The sequence below is a fragment of the Parasteatoda tepidariorum genome, chromosome 2, assembly GCF_043381705.1.
Source record: "Parasteatoda tepidariorum isolate YZ-2023 chromosome 2, CAS_Ptep_4.0, whole genome shotgun sequence".
NCBI classification, from domain to species: Eukaryota; Metazoa; Arthropoda; class Arachnida; order Araneae; family Theridiidae; genus Parasteatoda; species Parasteatoda tepidariorum.
The window spans coordinates 1,402,904-1,425,359 of record NC_092205.1 but is presented as its reverse complement, the minus strand read 5'-3'; the positions used below and the strand labels follow the sequence as shown (position 1 = coordinate 1,425,359).

General features: G+C 31.3%; 1 protein-coding gene across 4 annotated transcripts in view; it reads left to right on the top strand.

Moving 5' to 3' along the window:
• The window catches only part of LOC107451952 (matrix metalloproteinase-17), a 46,026-nt gene that overhangs the window by 9,180 nt on the left and 14,390 nt on the right, over window positions 1–22,456 (top strand). For 2 of the 4 annotated variants that reach the window (XM_071177051.1, XM_016068209.3), the window contains exons 2-6: window positions 4,835–5,100; window positions 6,217–6,515; window positions 8,248–8,415; window positions 10,411–10,614; window positions 16,983–17,104. In XM_071177051.1, coding sequence (XP_071033152.1) covers window positions 4,844–5,100; window positions 6,217–6,515; window positions 8,248–8,415; window positions 10,411–10,614; window positions 16,983–17,104 — 1,050 coding nt within the window. In that variant the 5' untranslated portion in view covers window positions 4,835–4,843. Of the gene's footprint in view, window positions 1–4,834; window positions 5,101–6,216; window positions 6,516–8,244; window positions 8,416–10,410; window positions 10,615–16,982; window positions 17,105–22,456 lie in introns of all 4 variants that reach the window. The other 2 variants (XM_043050108.2, XM_016068201.3) reach the window with 1 other exon arrangement.

Here is a 22,456-nt window from a genome sequence, read left to right as displayed (position 1 = left end):
TCGACTGCACACACACGCAAAAATTTAATTATGCTCCTATTCTGCATATGTTTCACGTGAACAATCAATGCAGCAAGTGAAAAAATAAACTTGAATTTTTTTCAGTGTAAATTATGATAATGTAGTATATGTCATGCTAGTATATCACAACTGGTTGTTTTCGCATTTTATCAAATTTAGTTCATTCCAAAAAACTATTGAGAAAGACAATCGACTTCTTTAGAAATCGATTTTTAACATTTATTTAGAGGAAAAGCTTTTTTATTTTTATTGATTCAATTGAAGTTGGATTTTATTTTATAAAGTAGCATGACAAATCAATATTAAATATTAACTGAGAGCTGAGCATTAAAAAAAATCAGAGTTCTTAATTTAAAGTTGCTATAAAATAAAATAAAAAGATTCCATATTTAATCAATATTTTGAGGGAGGAAAATCTGAAATGTGTTCAAGCATTAACTGAACTTTTCATTGAACAAAATTTAGCAGAGTTTATTCATTAAATACTTAAAATTATATACATGTGCAAAATTATTTTTTAAATTTACACAAAATTAAATAATTTAGTTAATAAATACCATTATAAGAAATGCAATAAATAACCCTTATAATAAAAATTAACCCACATCATTATCACAGAAAGATTAGTAACATAAAATAAATTACAATCCAATGTGACCACACTAGCCACATTAAGTTACATGTTAGTTCCAACTCATTATTAATTAACTAAAAAGGGCGAATAATAAGTGAATCCTTAAATATGTAATTAGTTCATTTATCAAATGATGTCCTTTATTATTAAAAATGATAAATAAAAAATAGACAATTGCAACATCTCTTTGTTTGTTTTTTTAAATTTCTATCCTAACTTATTGGAAATTCTCTTCTGAATCTGATAGTTGTTCCCCCAAATGTATATTTATTTAATTATTAAGCATTGCCCAAAAAGACCTCCGTGGGTGATGCAATCAAAAACGATTCCTGATGAGGCTATTTCAATGCTCTTTCAGTTTTGATATCACTTATTATCATATGAATATCCTTTGTAAATTATTAGTAAAATTTTTGTTCATTAAATTTAGGGCATTGAGAGTGTGTGCAAAATGGAAGAAAGATTTTTGAAACTGTTTATTTCTCACTAAAATAGCTGAAGAAGAAATGATTCTTCAGAGCGAATCAACACTTCTTTCGGCTAAAATCAGTGGTTGTTCATAAAAAAATATTAATTTATTACACTTATTTTGAAGTAATTTGCTCAATTATAACCTAATTGCTCAAAATCAATCGTAGATTAGATACAAATGGTATACATTTAGATAAAGGGTGGATTATTCGGTATTGCATTAAAGAAATCAGTGTTTTCATAAATCAAGTTCATTGTCCATCCATCATCGTCACACGCTAAATATTTAATTTTGCCTTTTTTTTTTTCCTACTAGAGTTGTAGGATTTTAAGTAAATATTTACTAATACAGTTTATTTCTTCTTCTTCTTTTTTTGTGTACTATGTATTCAATATTTAAACACACATTAATGCTCATATCTATTCTCAATATTATTCTTTGAGTCAATAGGAATTTCGCTATAATTGGAAAATTATTTTTACTTGGAATTTTAATTCCTCTTTCTGCAATATAGTATTTACCATGTATGATTATTGTTAATTTTTCTCCTTATTTCTGCAAATTATTAGCAAAGAAGAATTCTAAAATAATAAAATGAATGCATTTTAAATTTTTAGTGAAAACAATTTAATTAAAATAGGTGAAAAAAATTACAGGTATCGCCGAAAACGAATCAATACTTTTAAGAACCTAGTCCAATGAAATACATCTGCCCATCATTATCGCCCCAGTTTATGTGCTCATACTTAAAATATCTCATTTAATTTAGTCACATAATTTCTGCGAATATCATGTAGCTAGACGTTTTTGTTTCACTTAAAGCTAAAGAATTAGAAAAAATAATAATAAAACTTATGCAAAATGAAAAGAAATTCTAATCTACATATATAATTAAGTATATAATAATATATAATTAAGCTTAAACCATTTAAACATTATATATTAAATAATTAAATATGCAGTAATGCTAACATCATTTCTTACCATTTTTATTCTTTGAGTAAATAGGAATTTTGCTATGATGAAAAATTATTTTTCTATACATTAAAAAATTTAGTTCCTCTGTCTCTAATGTAAAACTAAATAAATGCATATGCTTGATTTCAATACTCTTATACTGTATTAACGAAATTAAAATAAAGTTAATAAAATCTACTTGAATACATTAATTTCTTCTTTTTTTTTCGTTTAACTTATAATTTTTTTTTTTTTATAAAGAATGTATTAAAAGTTTTGCTGAGATCACAATTTTTTAAAAAGGCTATTGTTATGTTGAAGATAATCCCCTGCATTAAATTCAAACTAGAATAAATAAATAAAAAAAATCAATAACTTAACCTTTATACTGCATTTTTAAGATCTAAAACTATTCCATATAAAAAATTCATTCAACCTTTTTTTTCACTTAACATAAAAATAATTACAGTTATGTCTTAAAGCTAAGTTTAACATGGTTAAAGAAATGAAAGAACAAAATTATTTTGTATTTATAACGCATCATTTTACTATGTAATATCAGGCATCCATAACTCATTCTAACTCTTCTTTTACTAAACTAAAAAATATTTTTTAGTGAGTACCCTATAAATTATTCGATGTTATTATTATTAGGAAATATTATAAAAATACGCTATTTTAAGTCACATTTTTAATAAGCTGCAATAGAGCACAATTTATTATATGCCGAACTTTGTACTCACATAGTTATTTACCATTTAAAATTGTTGGATTTAATTACGAAAATTCAAACGAAAGCAAAAGCGTATAATGGCTTTCACAGTGCGGCAATTGTATAAGGAATGGGAGATGGAAACGAGTGACGTCAGTTCGTGAATAATCACTAGTCTCCCAGTTTCAGATGAAAACGAAAGCCTTTTTTGCTTAAAAATAACTTAATACATAATTATCATTCCTAGAAAAGTAATAAAATGTTTTTCAATGGTTTTGAAAGATTCTTAAGGCATTAAATTTTTTAAAAAATTGACTGTAATTGTCCATTATAACCAGCGCTATTTTAAAAAACCTCGTCCAGAAAAAAATTTAAAAAATATGTCTTATCAAGTTGTTTCAAGAATGCTTAAATTTTACATCAAGAATCTTTAAAATGTGTCACTGTTCAAAAAAATATTGACACACTATTCTAATAATACTAAAAGACACTAAAAATCTTTGAAAAACAGTTTTGCCGCAAGATGATAACCCCACAGAAAAATTTTGGACAAAACGATTTTTTTCTACTTTTGATTATTACTTTCTCTCTCTATAAAAAAAAAATGTTATTTAAAAGTATAGGGTCATAATTATCCCTTTTTTTTTTTATCAGAACGACCATGATGCTTAATGATGTCTAAAAATTAATTATTTCAAACTGTTGCAGAGAAATACACAAAAAGAAGCCTTTTTTTTATTCTTTAAAGAGGAAGTGTTGCGAGAGGGTCCTCAACATAGTCAAGAGAATCAAGAACATCTAAATTCAATTTATTTAACAATTACAGAAGAAGAATGTTTGATTGGACAGATCATTTTATCATTTTTATTTTATTTCTGATATTTTTATTGAGGACCGGAATCTTTGAAAACACCTTCAGTCGTTGTGACAATCTAACAAAATTCCAGAAAATTGCCTGCAATTTTTATAAAGCAGAGTGTAAAGATTTATATCAAGAATCAGATAAAGTCTGTTTTGTAAAAAAAAAAATTATTATTATTATTATTATTTTAGATATTTAAAGAATCAAACTATCAGTTTAAACCATTTAAACATTTAATTAAAAAAAAAACGTTAAAAAGTTCAAAATTAAAATCAAAAGTGATCTTAATTATCTATCTGACCCTAGTCACTTTTCCACCAGAAAAATCTAATTTTTTTCATTTTCTACTTAACAATACAAGTCCCGCGTCTCCATCATATGCTGCGCTCTTTTCACAAAGTGGGCTAAGGCGTCGCTCACAGTGATGACTGGAAAGCCGGGGATTGTGAGTTCGATCCTAGTGGTCGACAAAAACAACTGGCGTGTTTATGCAACAGACTAAAAGTGGTTGTGGTATGGAAAGAGGGTTACCAACTCAGGCGCTGTCGCTTGATCAGGATCAATACTACGTGGCATTCCTACCATTACAGTTAAAAAAAAATAGAGACTTAAAAATTAGATTTGGCCATGGTTGGGTCTGGGTGATGCATCTCCATATGAACGTGAAACACATTCTTGTCAATATTCCTATAATAGACTGAGAAATTTTCAATGATTTAGAGAGATACAAGGTGAGTCATAATCGCAGTCCTTAATATGTATTTTTGGAATCTTTATCAAAAAGGAAAATTAAAAAAACATGCAGATCACGCGTTACAAATAAGTATTGGAGTGGGGAAGGCGGGCGTAGAAATATTGGAACTAGTTTGATTGCCATTAAAAACTTGAAGAGGTTTCTAATAACCACTTTTCAAATGCTCTCTGTTTTCTCATGCGTTCAATCGGGTTTTGATGCTTTTAACCCTACCATCCGCAATAGTTATTATTCATCATAATTCAACATCATTAGCTTAAATATTAATGCGTGACCTTTAATGTCCATTTTTTTGGACCTAATTTTTGACGAGTATTCTAAATATAAATAAACATTAAGGATGGTCTCCAGTAAAATTGCACTGCTGTACATAGTTTTCAGTTAGAAAAATAGTAATAAAAGTACTTTTATTTTATTATTAGGAGAACTTCATGAAACGCTTTGGGTACATCAAGTCAGGGGGACCCAACGATGCGGATGCCCTTATAACAGTGGAAGGTTTTAAAGAAGCCATCCTTCAAATGCAAAGGTTCGGTGGTTTACCAGAGACAGGCGAAATGGACGAAGCCACCATCAATCTCACCAAAGCAGCGAGATGTGGAGTGCCTGACATTATTGTGACGAATAGAAGAAAAAAAAGATTTATTATAGGATCAGACGCATGGAAAAAAAAACAACTCACATATTTGTAAGGCATATTATTGTAATGGGAAAACCTGATTATCTGTATGGGAGTTTTCCCCATTTTTGCTGCAGAATAACTTTCTAATAATTCCGAACGTGTCTTGATATTTCTTATTTTATTAACAAATTTCTTTTTGTGAATTAAAATTTTGAGCAGCAAACTTTTGAAAAGAAGTCTTTTATGGAAATGTTTGCTCAAAAATCTTTTTCTCACATCCGTAAATGCTTTTTATATATTTAAAATAAAATAAAGTGCATCAAGAATATTTTTAATCTATTCAATAGTTTTAATGAGTAAATTGTGTAAAATTTTACGCTGATTTTACATATTCCATTTAAACTAAGCGGATGCATTTATTTGTAGAAATAAACATTAGTGAAGAAGTTCATAATGCTAAAATATAAATCGCTACTAAATAATATTTAAAAAAAAAATATTAGAATAATATTTTATCGGAATGCTTTCTACTAATCTTTGAGGAACTGACTTCATTAAAATCCTTATGTAATTTTGTTTTTCTTTATTCAAAAAAATTATTGGATGTCATCGCTTCAAAAAATAATTCATTGTTATTTCATCGCTCACACGTATATTTCATATGCACGAGTGATTTCAGTCATCTAACCGTCATTCTGTTTTTAAAAAAAAAATAATTTTTTGAAGAAAAATTATGAAAAGCTGCAATTATTAATAGGATTCTAAATTCAGATAACTTCATCTTTGAAACATTTAAATAAAAAAAAATAAAAAAATAAATAAAAAACTGTTTTTACGAAATTTTTGACTTTTTAGTCAAACCACTTTTTACAAGAAAGGAAGCAAAGTTAAACATGCGAGGACGAAAAAAACAAAAAGCATCGCAGTTTTAAAAGATTATGGGTTTAAAGACATACATAAAATTAAGTTAGGTTACAAAAATGTGTTGTAAGAAATGTCTTCGTTTCTTCCAACATTATTTTCTGATGGATACAAAAATTTGTTTTTAAAGAAGTGTTTTTAGACTGAAACAAAAATTTCTTTTAAACATTGTTTTCCAATGAGAGCTAAAATTTCTTTCTAAATACTGTTTTTCAGCTGAAATTCCAGCAGCTATATTTGCCTGTTTTGATTTTTCCACAGCTTAGCAAATTGGCCGGCTGAACTAGATCCTGAACTAGTTGGTAGCAGACTTTCAAAGGCTTTTAGTTTGTGGTCTGAAATATCCCCTCTAAGATTTGTACCCAAAAACAGTATGGATGCGGATCTGATAGTCGCCTTCGGAAGTCGAGCTCACGGCGATGGTTATCCTTTCGATGGTCCTGGAAGTGTATTGGCTCATGCTTTCTTCCCTTATGAGCATGGACCTTTCGGTGGGGACATACACTTCGATGATGAAGAGAATTGGATTGATGGAGCCTCTCTAAATCAAAACACTTATCGTAAGTCATTATAAAACATAGATCTGCTATTTAATTCAGTTTTGCAAAAACCACAATCTTCTTTGTAGCTTCAGGGGAACTTCAGCGATGGTTTTCACAGAATATAGTGCTGAAGTAAAATATTTTCAGAATCTCCTTGTCGTCGGGCTAGCCGTCTGAGGGTTTTTGTGTCGTTGTAACACAAAAATGCAGGTTAGTTCTATCAAAAAGTCCTCCATGAAAGCTAGTGTTTAGTTTATTTTATAGCAGTCGTTGAACAGCCGACCCAATTTTGAGTTTACGGCTACCAATGTTCAAAGCCTTGTAATTTTTGAACCCAATCCAGAACTCTAGGATCCAGTATTGGGGGGAGGGGGAAATTTTGCCTTCGCCGAGGACTTTTTGAGGAAACTGAACCGCATTTGCATTACATGGAGAAGAAAACTACGAAAACTTCCGACGGTTAGTTTGACGGCAAAGGGACTCTAACCCATGATCCGTCTACCACTAAGGATATTTTACGACAACACTGTGGTCGGTGCGAGCCGGTAGCGGAATTCGTATCGACCAGCCATCGCTGGGGTTCGAACCCGGTTCACCTCATTAGGAGGCAAACGCTCTATCCCCTGAGTCACCGCGGCTCATGAGAGCTAGTTTTATTTTATTTTATAACCGTCGTTGAACAACCGACCCAATTTCATGGATTTACGACTACTTACGTTCAACTCCGTAGCCTTGTAATTCTGAACCAATCCGGAAGACAAGGAAACTCCTGGATCAGTACCCCCAGAGGTTTTGATTTGTTGTGGGAACATGGAGGACTTTGAGACTCAACAGATTTAACGTGCATCAGTCACCATTTACTACGCGGGGAGTCTTCAGCCGGCGAGGATCGAACCCGCGACCTCTTGGATATGGGCCCAGCGCCCTACCGACCAGGCTATCCCGGCCCTGAGAGCTAGTTTGTCCTAATGCTTGATCCAGGATTTCCTTTGTCTCGTGGCTAAAATTGCAAAACTACTGAGTTAATAGTCGTAAACTCAAAAATGGGCCGGATGTTCAACGTCAGTTATAAAACAGGTAAAAACTATAACATTTCGATGCCTTTTTTTATAGAATGGATCCACAATACGCTTTCGATAAAGTGTTTCAAAGCTTTTTTTTTCCACTTAAGAAGAGAAGGTAACAATCTATCAACTTCATCAAAGAGCTTTGCCATGCCATTCTCCAAAAAAAAAAAAAGACATTTTACAGAACTGCTGACCATTATGTTTTTGACCGATTTGGGCCACTTACACCTTATCATCGCCATCAATTTAATTCTTAAATGCAGCGGGGGATCCATATGTCTCCTGTTTATCACAAAAGGATAACATAATATTATTATTTTGCATGGAATTAACTTTGGATAAACGTCTTTTGAGTGCAAAAAGTACTCATTTCTGTTGAATAGTTCAAGAGAGAAATAAGTAAAAAGTGAAATTAACAGTAAGCTGCTCACCTGATCCTACATTCCGCGGACACCCCTATATTTGGATGGTTAAGCATTCGACAAAAAAAAAAATATTTTTTTCTGTCTCTTAGCCTAATTGAGAATTATCACTCATTCATAAGGTCAACCCTTTGAGCCAGTAAAATTGACACTTAATATGTAAAAATGAACGCATTATAACAAAAGTGCTTATAGACATTTTATACGTACCATAATTAATAACAAAACAGTAATGTAATACTTATTTTTATAATCCAAAAGATGATGGTGGTGTTGACTTCTTCACTGTGGCTGCTCATGAATTGGGACACAGTCTTGGTCTCGCCCATTCCACTGTTCCTGCATCCATTATGTTCCCTTACTACAAAGGTTACGATTCTAACCTTCGGCTGGACTATGACGACGTATATGCTATGTATTCCATGTATGGTATGACTCAACTCATTTTTATTCAAATATCGAATCACCTTTAAAATATTGAGTGAAACGATGATAATTGAGAGTGTTGAACTAAACTAATTTTTTTTTAAAGGAATAAAAAAAATTTACATGTATATGCATTACCTTTTTTGGGAAATTATTAGTCACTTGGAATTACTCTATTAAAAAGAAACAAATGTTTATGAATGAAGATAAAAATTTTAGTCACTATTTTCATGCGAAAAGAAGTTTTCATTTAGTGTGATGTGCCTCACTGATGTGCTGACTAATATGAGCTAAATGTAATAGTGCTTTATCAACACTAATACATTAAGCTCAGAATAAATAATAGGATTGAGTGGTCACTTGCTTCCCGGCAAAAGCTATTCCTTGTGATTCTGAAGGTCTACCCTTTTTTAAACTTCATGTATCGTTTATTTACACGTCAGGTAAAGTGCACAAATTGTTTTTAATAGCCCTATAAATTATGCTGTATTATTTTCAGAATTATTTGACAAGGCAACTTCGCTGTAATGCCAGACAACGCTTAATAATAACACTAAATGTTTTATTTAATTTAAAATATCGTGTTATTACGGCTTATTGCTAAGGTAAGTAATAGTTTTGAAATGGAGTAAAAAATTATTCAGTGTTTCGTGCTCCACTTTAAGTGGACTGATCGTTAAGACTAGGTTCCCAGCAGATCACCGAAGTCACTGGCTGCGGGCAGTGTGCGGGTGAGTCTGCGTAGGGCAGGGGTTGCCAAACTTTTTTGATCATCGACCCCTACATAATTTTTCGAAATCTCCATCGACCCCCATAAAAGTAATTTTCTGTTAATTAAAATAAAACTCTATTAGATACTGTGTTTGTACATTTATTTTATGATTTTGAACATTTATTAAAGTAATAGTACATAGTGTAACAATAGTTTTATGAAAAATATATTAATGTTGAAATATAAATACCTTAATATTTATGAAATAATAAGTAATTATAAGTAAGTAGAAATAATAAGTAAAGTAACTACGGATTTATTGCTTCTTAATCAATGACATAGGTGTGCCTGGTGTTTTTTTTTTTGCAAGGTTCGTTATATTGGGTTCAAAATTGGTCAATTTTAATCTTAAATCCCCTCGAAACTCCACATTTAATTTATTTCTGTTCTTAGTTAAGATTGAATTTACGTGACTGAAACCGGCTTCAACCATATAGGAACTTGGAAATGCTATCATAAATGGCTGAGCTATTTCGTAAAGTCTTACATATTTTTGCATTATATTTATATTTGTCCAAAATTTGCTTATTGTTAAATTTTTAAAAAGCGTCTTTGCTTCAAATCCCCATAATAATTCAGCAAGCTCATCTTGCAGGTTGATGTCCACGTTTTCAATTTGAGCAGAAAATGGCACAATAATCCAATCAGGGATGTCAATATTTTCCAAATCAACAAAACGCAGTTTAAAATCGTCGCTCAATTTTTGAAGATTACCTGTATATATTCCCAAGTCTTCTTCTTTTATTTCTAATTGTCACATATCTGAAAAATACTGATAATCCTTCAACCAATCGACCCTTCCGATTCGGATCGACCCCCATTCGACCCCCCTACTCAGATCGACCCCCGCTTATGTTAAATAGACCCCTAGGGGTCTATATAGACCACTTTGGTGATCTCTGGCGTAGGGTGTGCGGTATCGATCCTCTTTTAAACTGTTCTACCGTAAAGTGCTCGACTTCGTCGGGCTACCGGAGCCATCCCCTCTGCAGAGGATCAAAATTGTGATGGCATGTTTTCGGTTCATCCTCAGTGATGTTTCCCAGATCGTCGCCAATAGCCCATTGTGCAGCTCGACCGTAAATGAACTACAACAAATCCACTTTAATTTAAAATATAACGCGAGAGTCAAAACTGACCTGGTTGATAAGATTTCGCCACATTGTTAGGAAAATTATTTATATCTTCCTCTTAATATACTTTCATTAAATGTTTTTCATTCTTAGTATTGAATCCTGATTTCGAGGATGAAAGTTATGAAGCCTATTCCGATGATTCCAGAATACACCCTACAGATGATAGTCGCAGCGATTCTCAAACAGCGACTACAGAAAAATTATATTTTCCTAGCACTGAAACGAGTGTAGATTACACAGACTACGATTGGTCTTCACAAAGTGATACTGATGATGATTTTACATCAACATCAGGTAAGTCTCAAACTAAGAAATGCGAATGAAAAAACAAAAATTTCTTTAAATCATGTGAATGCATGATGTACGATGTAAATTTCACCGTTGATAATGTTTCTTTCAAAACATAATTTGCCAAAAATATTTGATTCCATAATTTACCAACAAAATATTTACTGCCAAAATTTTGAATATTTACTATCGAAAATATTTACTTGTTAATTTTGCGACACGAATGCCTGATATTGAAAAATGTTTGAATACATTAAATATACAGTGTTTCGTTATCTAACCGCCCTCAAAATATACTGTTAAGACCCTCGTGAATAAGATGTTAAAATTATAGGCACATTAGGGGTCGAAAAATGCTATGAAGCGAAGAAAGAATATAAATAGTAAGAATAGTCGACCCATCACTATTGAGGAAGCCGGGCTTCAAATCTTCAACACCAGATTGATTTCCAGATAAAATTTGATAGCGGTTGCGATAATTGCTTTTCTCCTTTTCGTAATTTCTTCAGACAAGCAAGCAAGTTTAAATATTTTTAATCGTGCCTTTCTCAATATCGATAACTTTTAATAATATTTTTTCTTTACGACTCAATTCAGCATTAAATTGTGACCCCCTAATTGTGTGACATAGTTAATTTTATATTATGTATATAATTCAAATGTGTAAACATTTAAATATATAATTAGAGTGAGCGATTACACAACACCTATAAATAATGTCAAATTTAACTCGTCTAAAATAGGCTCCGTTTATGTTTTCCGACACGTAAAGATTTGGTTTTATATCTTTTTGTTGCACATTCAAATATATTATTATTATTTTTTTTTAGTATTGAAATTCTCGCACCATTTATTTTAATAGGCAGTTTCTTCTTTTAAAATATCGGGCAAAGTTAAATACTTAACTATTTTCGATTTTGTTAAAATTATTAGGATATGTTCTTTAAGTAAAACAATATGGTACGCGTATCTTTCTTTTTTTTTTGAGAATTTTTTTATTTATTTAAAGTTTTGGGGGTGGTCCATCGGAATTTTTAGAAAGACACATATGTACAGTCTGCAAAAAAAAAAAAAAAAAAAAAAAAAAAAAAAAAAAANAAAAAAAAAAAAACGAATCACCCAGAGCAACTTTCGTTCTAATGATCGGATTTTCACGAACTGGTTCCTAGGGGTGACTTAAAATATGCTAATTAATTAGCGATAACTATTAATTAAGTTATGAAATCAGACGCAAAAATGTAAGACAAAATTTCGAAAAAATTGGGTCGTAAATTGGGCCGCAATAATGATTTATATATATGACGAAAGTTTAAAAAAAATGCCAAATTACCTCGCCATAGAAAGTGAAACAATTTAAAACAACCACAAAGAAACTGAATGAATGACGAGACGTCATAACATCGCGTGTCTCTGTTGCTATAGGCAATCAAGAAGAGAATTTTTGGATTTGATTTCTGGGCATAGAAAATAGTATTCGTTTTAATACTTTGAAAATAAAATGTGAATTTAAAATGAAGAAATGAAAATTAAATTATTTTTGATTTTCCAATATTTCAAATTTGAACGTTGAAATTCTTATCTGACATTTTTTATTTTTTTAAAGATGTTATTTGCATGAAAATGCTGTTCTAAAACCAAATTTACTTAAGTTATTATAAATTTATGATAAGTTGCTTTTACAACTCAGTTCAAGTCTTTCAGGTAAGGAAAAGAAAAAAGAGATTACTGCGAAAAATTTGGGGCACTGCGCAATCAGAAAGTTTTATAAAATTCACGGTATCTCTTTTCGATAAAATTGAAATATATATATATATATATATATATATATATATATATACACACACGAGTTTACTCGAGATNCCCCCTTTTTTTTTCATTGTTCTGTAATTTTTGTTTCTGTAATTTGTTATGTAATTTCTTCCATGTTTTCTCTACATTTTGAACTTATCTATCTATATATATATATATATATATATACATATATATATATTTATATTATAGTATAGGAGTAAATTTTACTTGTATTTTTATTTTATTGCTAAAGGTCAAATCAAAAAAAAAAAAAAAAAAAGAAAAGAAAAGAGTTTCAAATCTTTGAAAAAATTGAAATTCGTCAGAAATTGGAATCAATTTTACTTAAGAGTTTATCGCTGTATTTTTCAGTTGTAGATTATTTAGAGATTTGCTAATTTTAATTAGAATTTTACTAGTTTTAATTGTTGAATTAGAGAAAATAATGAGACCCCTTAATTATATTTCCAGCATTTATGCAAACATATCCCTTCATTGATATTTTCTGAAATTATTAGAAAGATGGTCGCAGAAATTATAGATGAAAAAATAGCTTAGCAACAATATTTAAAAATTAATGCTGTTGGTAGGAACTATTTAACCCACCGCTTTATACAAGGTAAAAATGTTTAATAAAAGAAATTATCTAAAATTTAATGCATATGTGGTAGATTACTCTTTTAAGTTTTACTGAGTTAAATTAATAATTTAACTTTTTGATGAATAAGTCAGTAATATTTTTTGGTTAAATTATCTGCGACTTAATTAATAGAAAACAGTAAATAGAATCAAAATGTTTGAATTCCTTCCTATAGGATTTAGGTGGATATCTTTTAAGCATTTCGAACATTGCAAATATTGTAAAGCATAACTTAGCTGAATGCCATAAAACTTCTCATTTTTAAATGTAAAAATTATATAAAACAAGTAAATATTTTGTAAATTTATATTTTGATTATTTAATATAAATAGTTTATTTAGTGTAGTGTAGCAAACTTTTATGTATTCCTTCCTATCAGTTCTTTTATTTTTGTTACTTTGTAACAGTCTCTTTTTACAAAAACTAATCCATTTTATCATCGAATTTTAAATTGAGGGGGGGGGGGGGTATTTAGAGGATAAACTAACTCAGAAATTGTGCTAAATTATTTTTTTATGATTCGCCGAAATATTGTTAGAGATTCACTCTTTGTAAAAATGAATTCAAATTTTTAAAAATGTTAATTTCTTGAACTATGTTGATGTATGTTAATCGTAAAAAATATAAAAAATGCCAATATTTTGACTCAAACAAAAACATATTAAAGCGGATCATAGAGTTTAAATATCAAGGTTAGAGAATTCAAAAAAAAAAGTTAAAAGATAAAAATTCATACTGATTTAATTTTTGGCTTCGTTTTTGCTTCATCAAGGGAAATCTAATGGCCATTCACACTTATGAAAATTTTATAAATAACCATTTAAAAAATACACATGCCTTATAACATTTGTAAAATAACAAGTATTTTTCCGAATTAGAATTTTTAAAGAAGTTAGCTGCCTTCTAATATAAGAATTCACTCTTGAAGCTACTGATCATGCATGAAATATCCTACCCTACACCTGAGCTCAAGAATTTGCACTTCATATGATTTGCGAATGATACTAAGTAAACTTGATTTCTAGTAAAACAAACGGATATTATTTACATACTCATTTCGCTAGTTTATTTAAAAAATAATTTAAAAAATTGAAAGAAAGGAAAATTTAGGCTTATAATACCCCAAATTAAACAAGAGTAGCACTTGTTACAGTTTTAAACTCTGACATTCTTTTCACGAGATCTCTTCTTTTGCCGACGATTTTGTCCGTTTTTATGATTAATTAAAGCCAGCTTACGCATTCTTGTAATTTTTGAATCTTATATTTGAAATTTTAAAGTCGAATGACATGCTGAAATGACCCCTAGTTCAAAGAGTCAAAGTTAAATAGTTGCATGACCGATTGTTTCGAAAAGAATTAACTACTTCGGTGCAATGAAACAATTATCAATGAATATGCTTGTTTCCTTATTACGAAATATTATATTCAAATTTGTATTCATTATTTCTTCAAAACGTGTATTAAAACTATTATTACAGGTTGAACAAAACTATTATCAAGTAGAAAAAATCCTAATGTTAAAAAAAGAATAATTTTTGAGATGATGATTCTAAAATTAGCACGTTTTTCGAATCTTTTTGCAATTTTTTATTTTAGTAGTTGTTTTAATAATACAAGGCATATCGAACATTTTCCTGTTGTAGCAATATTTTTTTGAACTGTGCAAAAGTTGCGAAATACAATATGAACAACTTTTTAAGCAGATACTTTCAACTTTTTAAAAGAAAAGGGTAACTTTCTTTAAGTTAGCGCACAAGAATAACTTTGAATGTCGAAATAAAATTGTATGTCCATAGTTTTTTGTTCATTTAAAAAACAAAACAATCTGTTGTAGTTTTTCGCTGTGCACACATACTCATTTACTTTTCATTACTCGAATAAATAAGAAACAATAAAAAAAAAAAGAAAATTAATAATTTATCTTCATTTTTCGTAAACAATAGTATTCTTAGTAAATAGTCAGCTGTTCTGCATCGAATGATATTGTGTGTGATCAGTAGAATATTTTTAATTTCTTAACAAGACTTAATTCTCAGATAGCTGGCAATAAATCTGAGTTTTCTTTCAATAAGAACTTAGCAATAATTTAAAAAGTAATTTTATTTTAAAGGAAAACATGAATTAAAGTACTAAAATGATTGATTAGTATATTATTGGAAAATAATATATATGGTAGAACAAAAAATAAGTTTTTGCGCTAAAATTTAATTAAAAAGTTAGAAAAATAATTCTGCGAAGCAAGGGCAGACAGATAATTTACAAATTTATTTTAAGATTAAAGCGATATATAAGATGTAAAAAAGTTTTAAGATCATTAAAAATGCTGACTTCGTATTTTTATTAATATTTATAAAATATGTGTTCAGGAAATTGATAAATATATTATTCCAAATCTAGCATACGTATGTATATTATTGAAATTGTATCAGTTATTGAAAAACAAAATAAAAATATAAAAAATAATCACATTAAATAAGCACAATCTGGTGTATAATCATATTCTATCAGAAGCACACTTTTATAAAACCAGATATTCGTTGAATAAAGTGTTTTTTACTCAAATTTCTTTATTAAATTGCAAATAAATTAATAAACGACTAAAAAAGAAACATCTTATTTTATAGTTTGAAAAAAATAAAAATAAAAAGACAAGCAAAAGATTATTAGCGAAAAAAATATGAATGAAATTTTACGCGAAGTCAAGTTCCTCGCAAGTTTATCACATTTTAATATTAATCGCCCCATTTAATCATTTTTTTATTGTCGCCAAATTATTTTTTTAAAAATAATTAATTTTAATTTTTTTCAGCTTCTAATAAATAAAAACAGTTGAAACTTTAGATTTTTGTATTGAAAAATATGTAGATTATTATGGTATAAAAAAATTCATACCTTATAATTCAAAATTTTTTCATCCTCAATTTAATTAAATAATAAAAAATAATTAATAATTATTAAAAATTATTTTTTTCATGAAATTATCTTTGGGTAAATGAGTTTTATGAGTGGGTGCAATTTTTTTTGAATTGCTTCATTAGTTTTGAAAATATGACTGAAAACGCAAAAAGCGAAATTAACATTAAGGGGTACGAACTTTGAATCGCTCTCCTGACCAAACTATGGGGACCACATTTCCCAGATTGCGGCTACCCCCTATATTTTGAAGATAAGAAATCCAAATATGTAAAAAAAAATGCATGTTTATTCAGAGAAAGTACGTTTTTGTGTCTGATTTCGTAACTTAATTAATAGTTAGCACTAATTAATTAGCATATTTGAGGTCACCCCCAGGAACCATTAAGATTGACACTTAGTTCGTGAAAATCCGATCATTAGAACGAAAGTTATTCAGGGTGATTCGTTTTTTTTTTTTTGTGGACTGTACATGGGGTAATATTTTTTGTGAAATGACTGAACCACGCACTGACCATAATTTTATTTTCAACTACATTCACACTAACTATTAAAATATAAATACTTTCAATGGAGCCTTGCCCTCGATAGTCAAATGTCATTTAAAATAAGTCTATTTTCTTAGAATTTGATCACCAAGATATAATTGTGCCAACAGTAAACCACAAAAGTATATTTTTCAGTGAATACTTACTAGTGACTATAATCAACATATGTGTGGTGTAGTATTTATTCCAATGTATTTTTATGTTCAGTTCAAAAAGTTTTAAGTAGGTAAATGCAAAAAGTACGTAACGGTATTTTTCATAGACAAATCTTTTATTACTTTTAAACTGTTTGTGAATTGAAGTGTTGCTATAGATTGTTAATAAAAATCGCAAAAATGATTTAAAAAACAAACAAGCACTGCCCAGTCGTTACACACAAAGAACATTTACTGGAAAATTTTAACAAAGTCAAGAAAGTTCAGTATCCGACCTATAAATAAATATTTGTTCTTAAAGATTCAATTTATTTTCATTTGATAGGGAGAACAACGGATCACATCCCAATGAATCCTACTTCAGTTCCCAGAAAAGAAGACATCTGTAACGGTTCATTGGACGCTGCTTCACTCATAAGAGGAGAGCTATTTGTTTTTAAAAATAATGCAAGTTTCATTTTAAATATACTTTTTTATTAATACACAGATTTCTGAGAAAAACATAGAAAAATGATTATAAATTTTTTTTCTTTCTTTTTTTTGTGGATACGTGTAAAAATACACTACCCTACAATAATGGAACGAAAGAGACACTAGTTGAATTTTTTTTTAATTTTCTCTAGAAATACCTAGAGTATTATTTTAAGACTTTAGAGAAGTTTAGATTAGACGGTTTCTCGTACTTATCAATAAATTTTAAAGTTTTCAGAGGATTGAGAGCTCGGCGATAAATGACAAACGAAAACATGAATTTTTTAGCATTCTATGATAGAACATGAAGCTTGTAACTTGTGTCGATTACTTTGGTTGTTATTTGCAATAATTGTATATAAATTTGATAACTTAGCTTAAATATTTATGGAGATGTGGACATTTTTATAAAAAAGAAAAATAACAAATATTTTTTTGTCTTACATATTTTTGTTATAAATTTAAAAATATTGAATAAAATGAAACAAAATTTTTGGAGCAATTTATAACAAAATTATTATCTTAAACTTTGGAAAAAAAATTATTTAAAAATTTCGCAAGATATGAGCATTTAAAGTAGCTCTTTTAAACTGCGCATGCTCTGAAATTTTTTATTTTATTTTTTATATACAGAGCCTGACAAAGGTGGGGTCATACGGGGCAGTTGCCCCGAGCCCCACATCATAGGGGGCCCCCAAATCGAATTGAAAGTTTATTTTACGTTTCCTTCATTAATGACCTTTTTTTTTTCACGAAATATCAGTACAGTGTAAAATCCGCCAGTTTTATGTTAGCTTCTTCATTAATCTATCGTATGTGTTATAAATCGAGCATGCTATCAGCGAGCCTCACGCTATATTTGTTTATCTTGTAGAGTTGCACTTTCGTAATCTGGCAACTTCTATTTCTTATATATATTTTGAGTTTATTTTTTTCTAATCGTTCTTTTCCTTTTTTATTTCTAAGTTCATATTAAATACTATTTAAAATATCTGTCACCTTTATTTTGCTAATATTTAGAACAGTATGAACACAAAAAAATCTATCTTTCGTAAATCCATGGCTTTCTAGTGCGGAATTCAGCTAAATTTTCGCAATTACGATGGAAAAATTTGGCCAATCAAAAGCCTGTATTTCTACATATAGCAAAATGCGATATGTTTACAAAAATACGGGCTTCTGATTGACTTAAATGCACCATCGTCATCGCGAAAATTTAGCTGAAATGAATTTTTCGCTGCTAGATGACAAAGTTAAGAATCAGAAGGCTGCATTCGGCATGATGGGCATAGAATTGTCAGAAAATCAATAAAATGGACAGAACAATGTTTCGTCCTATCATTGGAGGAGGGGGGGGGGAGGAGTTTATNCAGAACAATGTTTCGTCTTATCATTGGAGGAGGGGGGGGGGGTTTATAGCTATTTTAGGTTCTAGTCAATTTTCTTGTTATCTGTGTGTAATGAGGTGAAAAATTTAAATACCTCCATGAAGTTCAATTCTTCATTACTGAGGTGGTAGAGGGGGGGGGGCAAAGAAATTTTTTCCCAGTCTGGATATAATTGAGATCTCGGTGTTTGCGCCACTAACCGATTCATCCTGTTCTGATAGTCATGAGCTAAAAAGACATGAAACAAGGCATAATTTAAATAAAGAGAAGGGTAGGAAAAAACTCCATTGTCAAGGTTCATGATTTAGAGCACAATAAACTGTGAAAAAATTAAATACAAATGTGAATTAATCAACAGTTAGAATATAAGCATGAGCAGAAAATAAAATTTATATGTGCAGTTATTTACATAAGAGATACGATGAGGTGTCGAAGTGTTTCTCTGTTAGCACAGCGATCCGGTCTCCCCGGTGATCACCGCTCGTACCGGGTTGGTCGCTGTGAGAATGTGGCTCGCCCGGATCGGAACCTTTCGTCGGGTTACTCCTTCACCTTGTTCGCCACATTCTGGTGTTGAGATCTCTGTGTGTGTTTATAATATTTGGATATGATGCAGTCGGAGCTCAGAAAGGCGGTGACTGGTTATAATTTATGTTATCATTAATGATGTCGAGATTAAGAAGTAGGTCTGAGATGGTGGCATCACTATAGAACTTAGTGTTTAATTTAGCTATGAATTCATTTTCGATTTTAAGATCTTTTTTCAGTGAGTCGTTGCTAATGGCCCCTAGCATCATCCCAAGAATTTTTCCCTCCGTATCGGAGAGTCTTTTCTTTTGGTTGTTAAGGCCGGACAGGCATATGTAAGTATCGGTCTAATTGTTTGTAAGTAAATGAGTCTTTTATTTGCTAGGATGAGTGGGGAGTTTTTGCCGACAATTGGACTGAGGCCGAAGAAGGCTCCTTTCGCTTTTTTTAATTATCTCATTGATGTGTGAACACCAGCTGAGGTTTTCGAGATATTGCAACCCCCAAGGTATAACACTCGTGACGGGTTTTTGATAGTTGAATTAAATAGGAATATTGTATGGTTGATCGGTTTTTTGTTATTAAAAATAATTAATTTTTGCTTTTGTCTGGATGAAGTTGTATCTTCCACCTCGCGCACCAGTCCTCTACTAAATTTAGTTTGTTTTGAAGGAGGGCTACTGCTCTTTTGGAACTCATTAATTTAGTAACTATAGCGGTATCGTCCTCATATAGGGCCACCATTTCATTTAGATTACTATTATCTATAGGGAAATCTGAAGTGTATAGAATGTAAAGAATAGATCCTAAAATAGACCCTTGTGGGACACCCGCTTTTACAGTTTTGTAATCTGAGTAAGCATTATTTAATTTGATTCTAAAATTCCTATTACTAAGGTATGATATAAGTAGGTGTAGGATATCAATGGGGAAATTCATGCTATAAAGTTTGACTATTAAGCCCCTATACCATACTCGATAGAACGCTTTCGCGACGTCGAGCAGGATAAGGGCCATAGTTTCATTTTTAAATTTACCATTACTGATAAATTCAAGTATATTTATAAGCTGTTTAGTGGTCGATAAATTGGGCCTGAAGCCATATTGCTGTTTAGTTTTTTTATCAAGTCTTTTTTTCATAGATATTTTAGATAAAATTTTGGAAGTAAACTTATTGGCTGATAGTTTTTCTGGTCGGAAGCATATTTAGGTTTAGGAAATAAAATTACGTCAGAATTTTTCCAGATCTCCGGAAATGCATTGAAAATTTTCTTAAGGAGGGGTATGATGCTGGGAGGAGCATTTTTTAGCGTTTGAGGTTGAATCATGGCCTTTCGGTTTTATAATTTCTTAATAATATTGATGATTTCCTCGTCACTGGTATTATCCATAGAATTATTGCTTGAGGTTATTATATCATTATAGGTTGAGCTAACATGCTTATCATTGAGAGGGTATGAGATACTATTTAGTGAGAATTGTTCTTGCATGACATCAGAGAAGACCTTAGCTTTATCATTATTGGTATATGCAGTTTGATTATTATTCTTTAATGGTAGGTTAACCGGTATAGGCCTTCTCAAAAGTCCTGGCCATGTTTCAGAGCGAGTTATCTTCTTTCATAAGGCTGGCCTGGCCACTTTATCATTCCCTAACTCGTTTCGAAAATTTTTGCACAGCATTTTAATTTCCTAAATTAGATTGTTGTATTCTGTCTTATACATTGGACTGAGAGTGCGTTTATTGTGTTTAAGTAACTTGTTTTTGTATCTAATTTTTTCTTTAATGCTTCTAGGTAATTTCAAATTATTTAAGTTAAGCACTCTTTCTGGGGTGGCCTGATTTACGGCCTAGGTTAGCTTGTCGTTAAGAGATATGATGGCATTAGTGATTTCAGAAATGGTATTAATACTTCTTGGTTAAGGAAGAGATTTAGAGTGTGGTATAATAGTCAGTCTACTTTTTTTCGGGTGAGTTTATTGTCATTAATAGTGATGTAGGTCGTAACTAGAACTGGTAGAAGATCACTACTTAGATCGTTTATGACCTGTAGAACAAATGGAGAATTCATGTTAGTGACCATTAAATCTAACATATCTGGATTATAGCCATGGTGCACATGGTAGTATGTGTGGTCGACAGGGGCATAAATGGTCTGATCTAGGTTTAGTAATGTCGTGCAGATTTCTTCCTTGTTTATTTGTGCAGCGTTGCATCCCCAAACTTTATTTTTAGCATTTAGGTCCCGAAGAACAATCGTATCCATGTTTGAGTCGAAATATGCTCTAAAATGTTTTTCTTTGAGCTCGTTGTTGGGGGGATTATAAATAGAACTAATTTTTATATAAACTTATGTTTGTGAAAATTGCAACACCATGAAGGACTTACGCGAGTGAGCTGAAATTTTCAGGAAATGCAAAGTGGAGCATAATATGCAAATGATTAGAATTTATGACCCGTAGCGCATGCGTATGCTGAGCAGCTCCCTCTGAACGGCGGATGGATCCGAATAAATAGACGGCTGTAGCGAGGCGTGTATGGTTATCGGTGGTTATCTGCTAGTGGTAAACGTTAGCTCAGACGTTACTTATGCCTCTTCGACGAAAGAGAGCGAGATTTCAACAACTTACGGAGTTTGAAAGGGGGAGAATCATCGGCCTTCGTGAAGCTGGATTGTCTCATCGTGCAGTAGCCGCTCGTGTGCAGCGTAACAGCAGCACAGTGATGCGTGTTTGGAAGCAGTGGACGGACGAGTGTCAGACAACTCGGAAATCCGGGAGTGGACCCCGAAATGTCACGTCAGCTCGCGATGATAGACACCTGGTCCGCATGGCGCTGACAGACCGTACGACTCCCTCTAGACAACTGGCAGCACAGTGGTCCATAGCTACAGGTGTTTCATTGTGTGCTTCATCAATTCGTAGACGTCAACTGCAGCGTGGACTGCGCGCAAGGACTCCTTTATGCAGGATCACCCTCACAGTAAACCATAGCCGCCTGCGGCTACAATGGGCCAATCAGCATAAGGACTGGCATGCTGATTGGCAGCATATCGTGTTTTCTGACGAATCCCGCTTTAATTTGTGGTACCATAATGGCCGCATTCGTGTCAGTCGCTATGCCTGTGAACGCCACCTTCCGGAGTGCATTATCGAACGCCTCAGTGGACAAATACCAGGAGTTATGGTCTGGGGTGCCATAGCATATCATGGACGATCTCAATTGCTGCGAATTGTGGGTAATCTGAACAACAACCGATACATCAGTGAAGTTTTACAGCCCCAAGCTGTTTCATTCCTTCAAGCCTTGCCAGGCGCTGTATTTCAACAAGACAATGCCCGCCCTCATATTGCTAGGACTGTTCAATCCTTCCTTGCATTGCGGCAGGTACAGCTTTTTCCTTGGCCTGCGT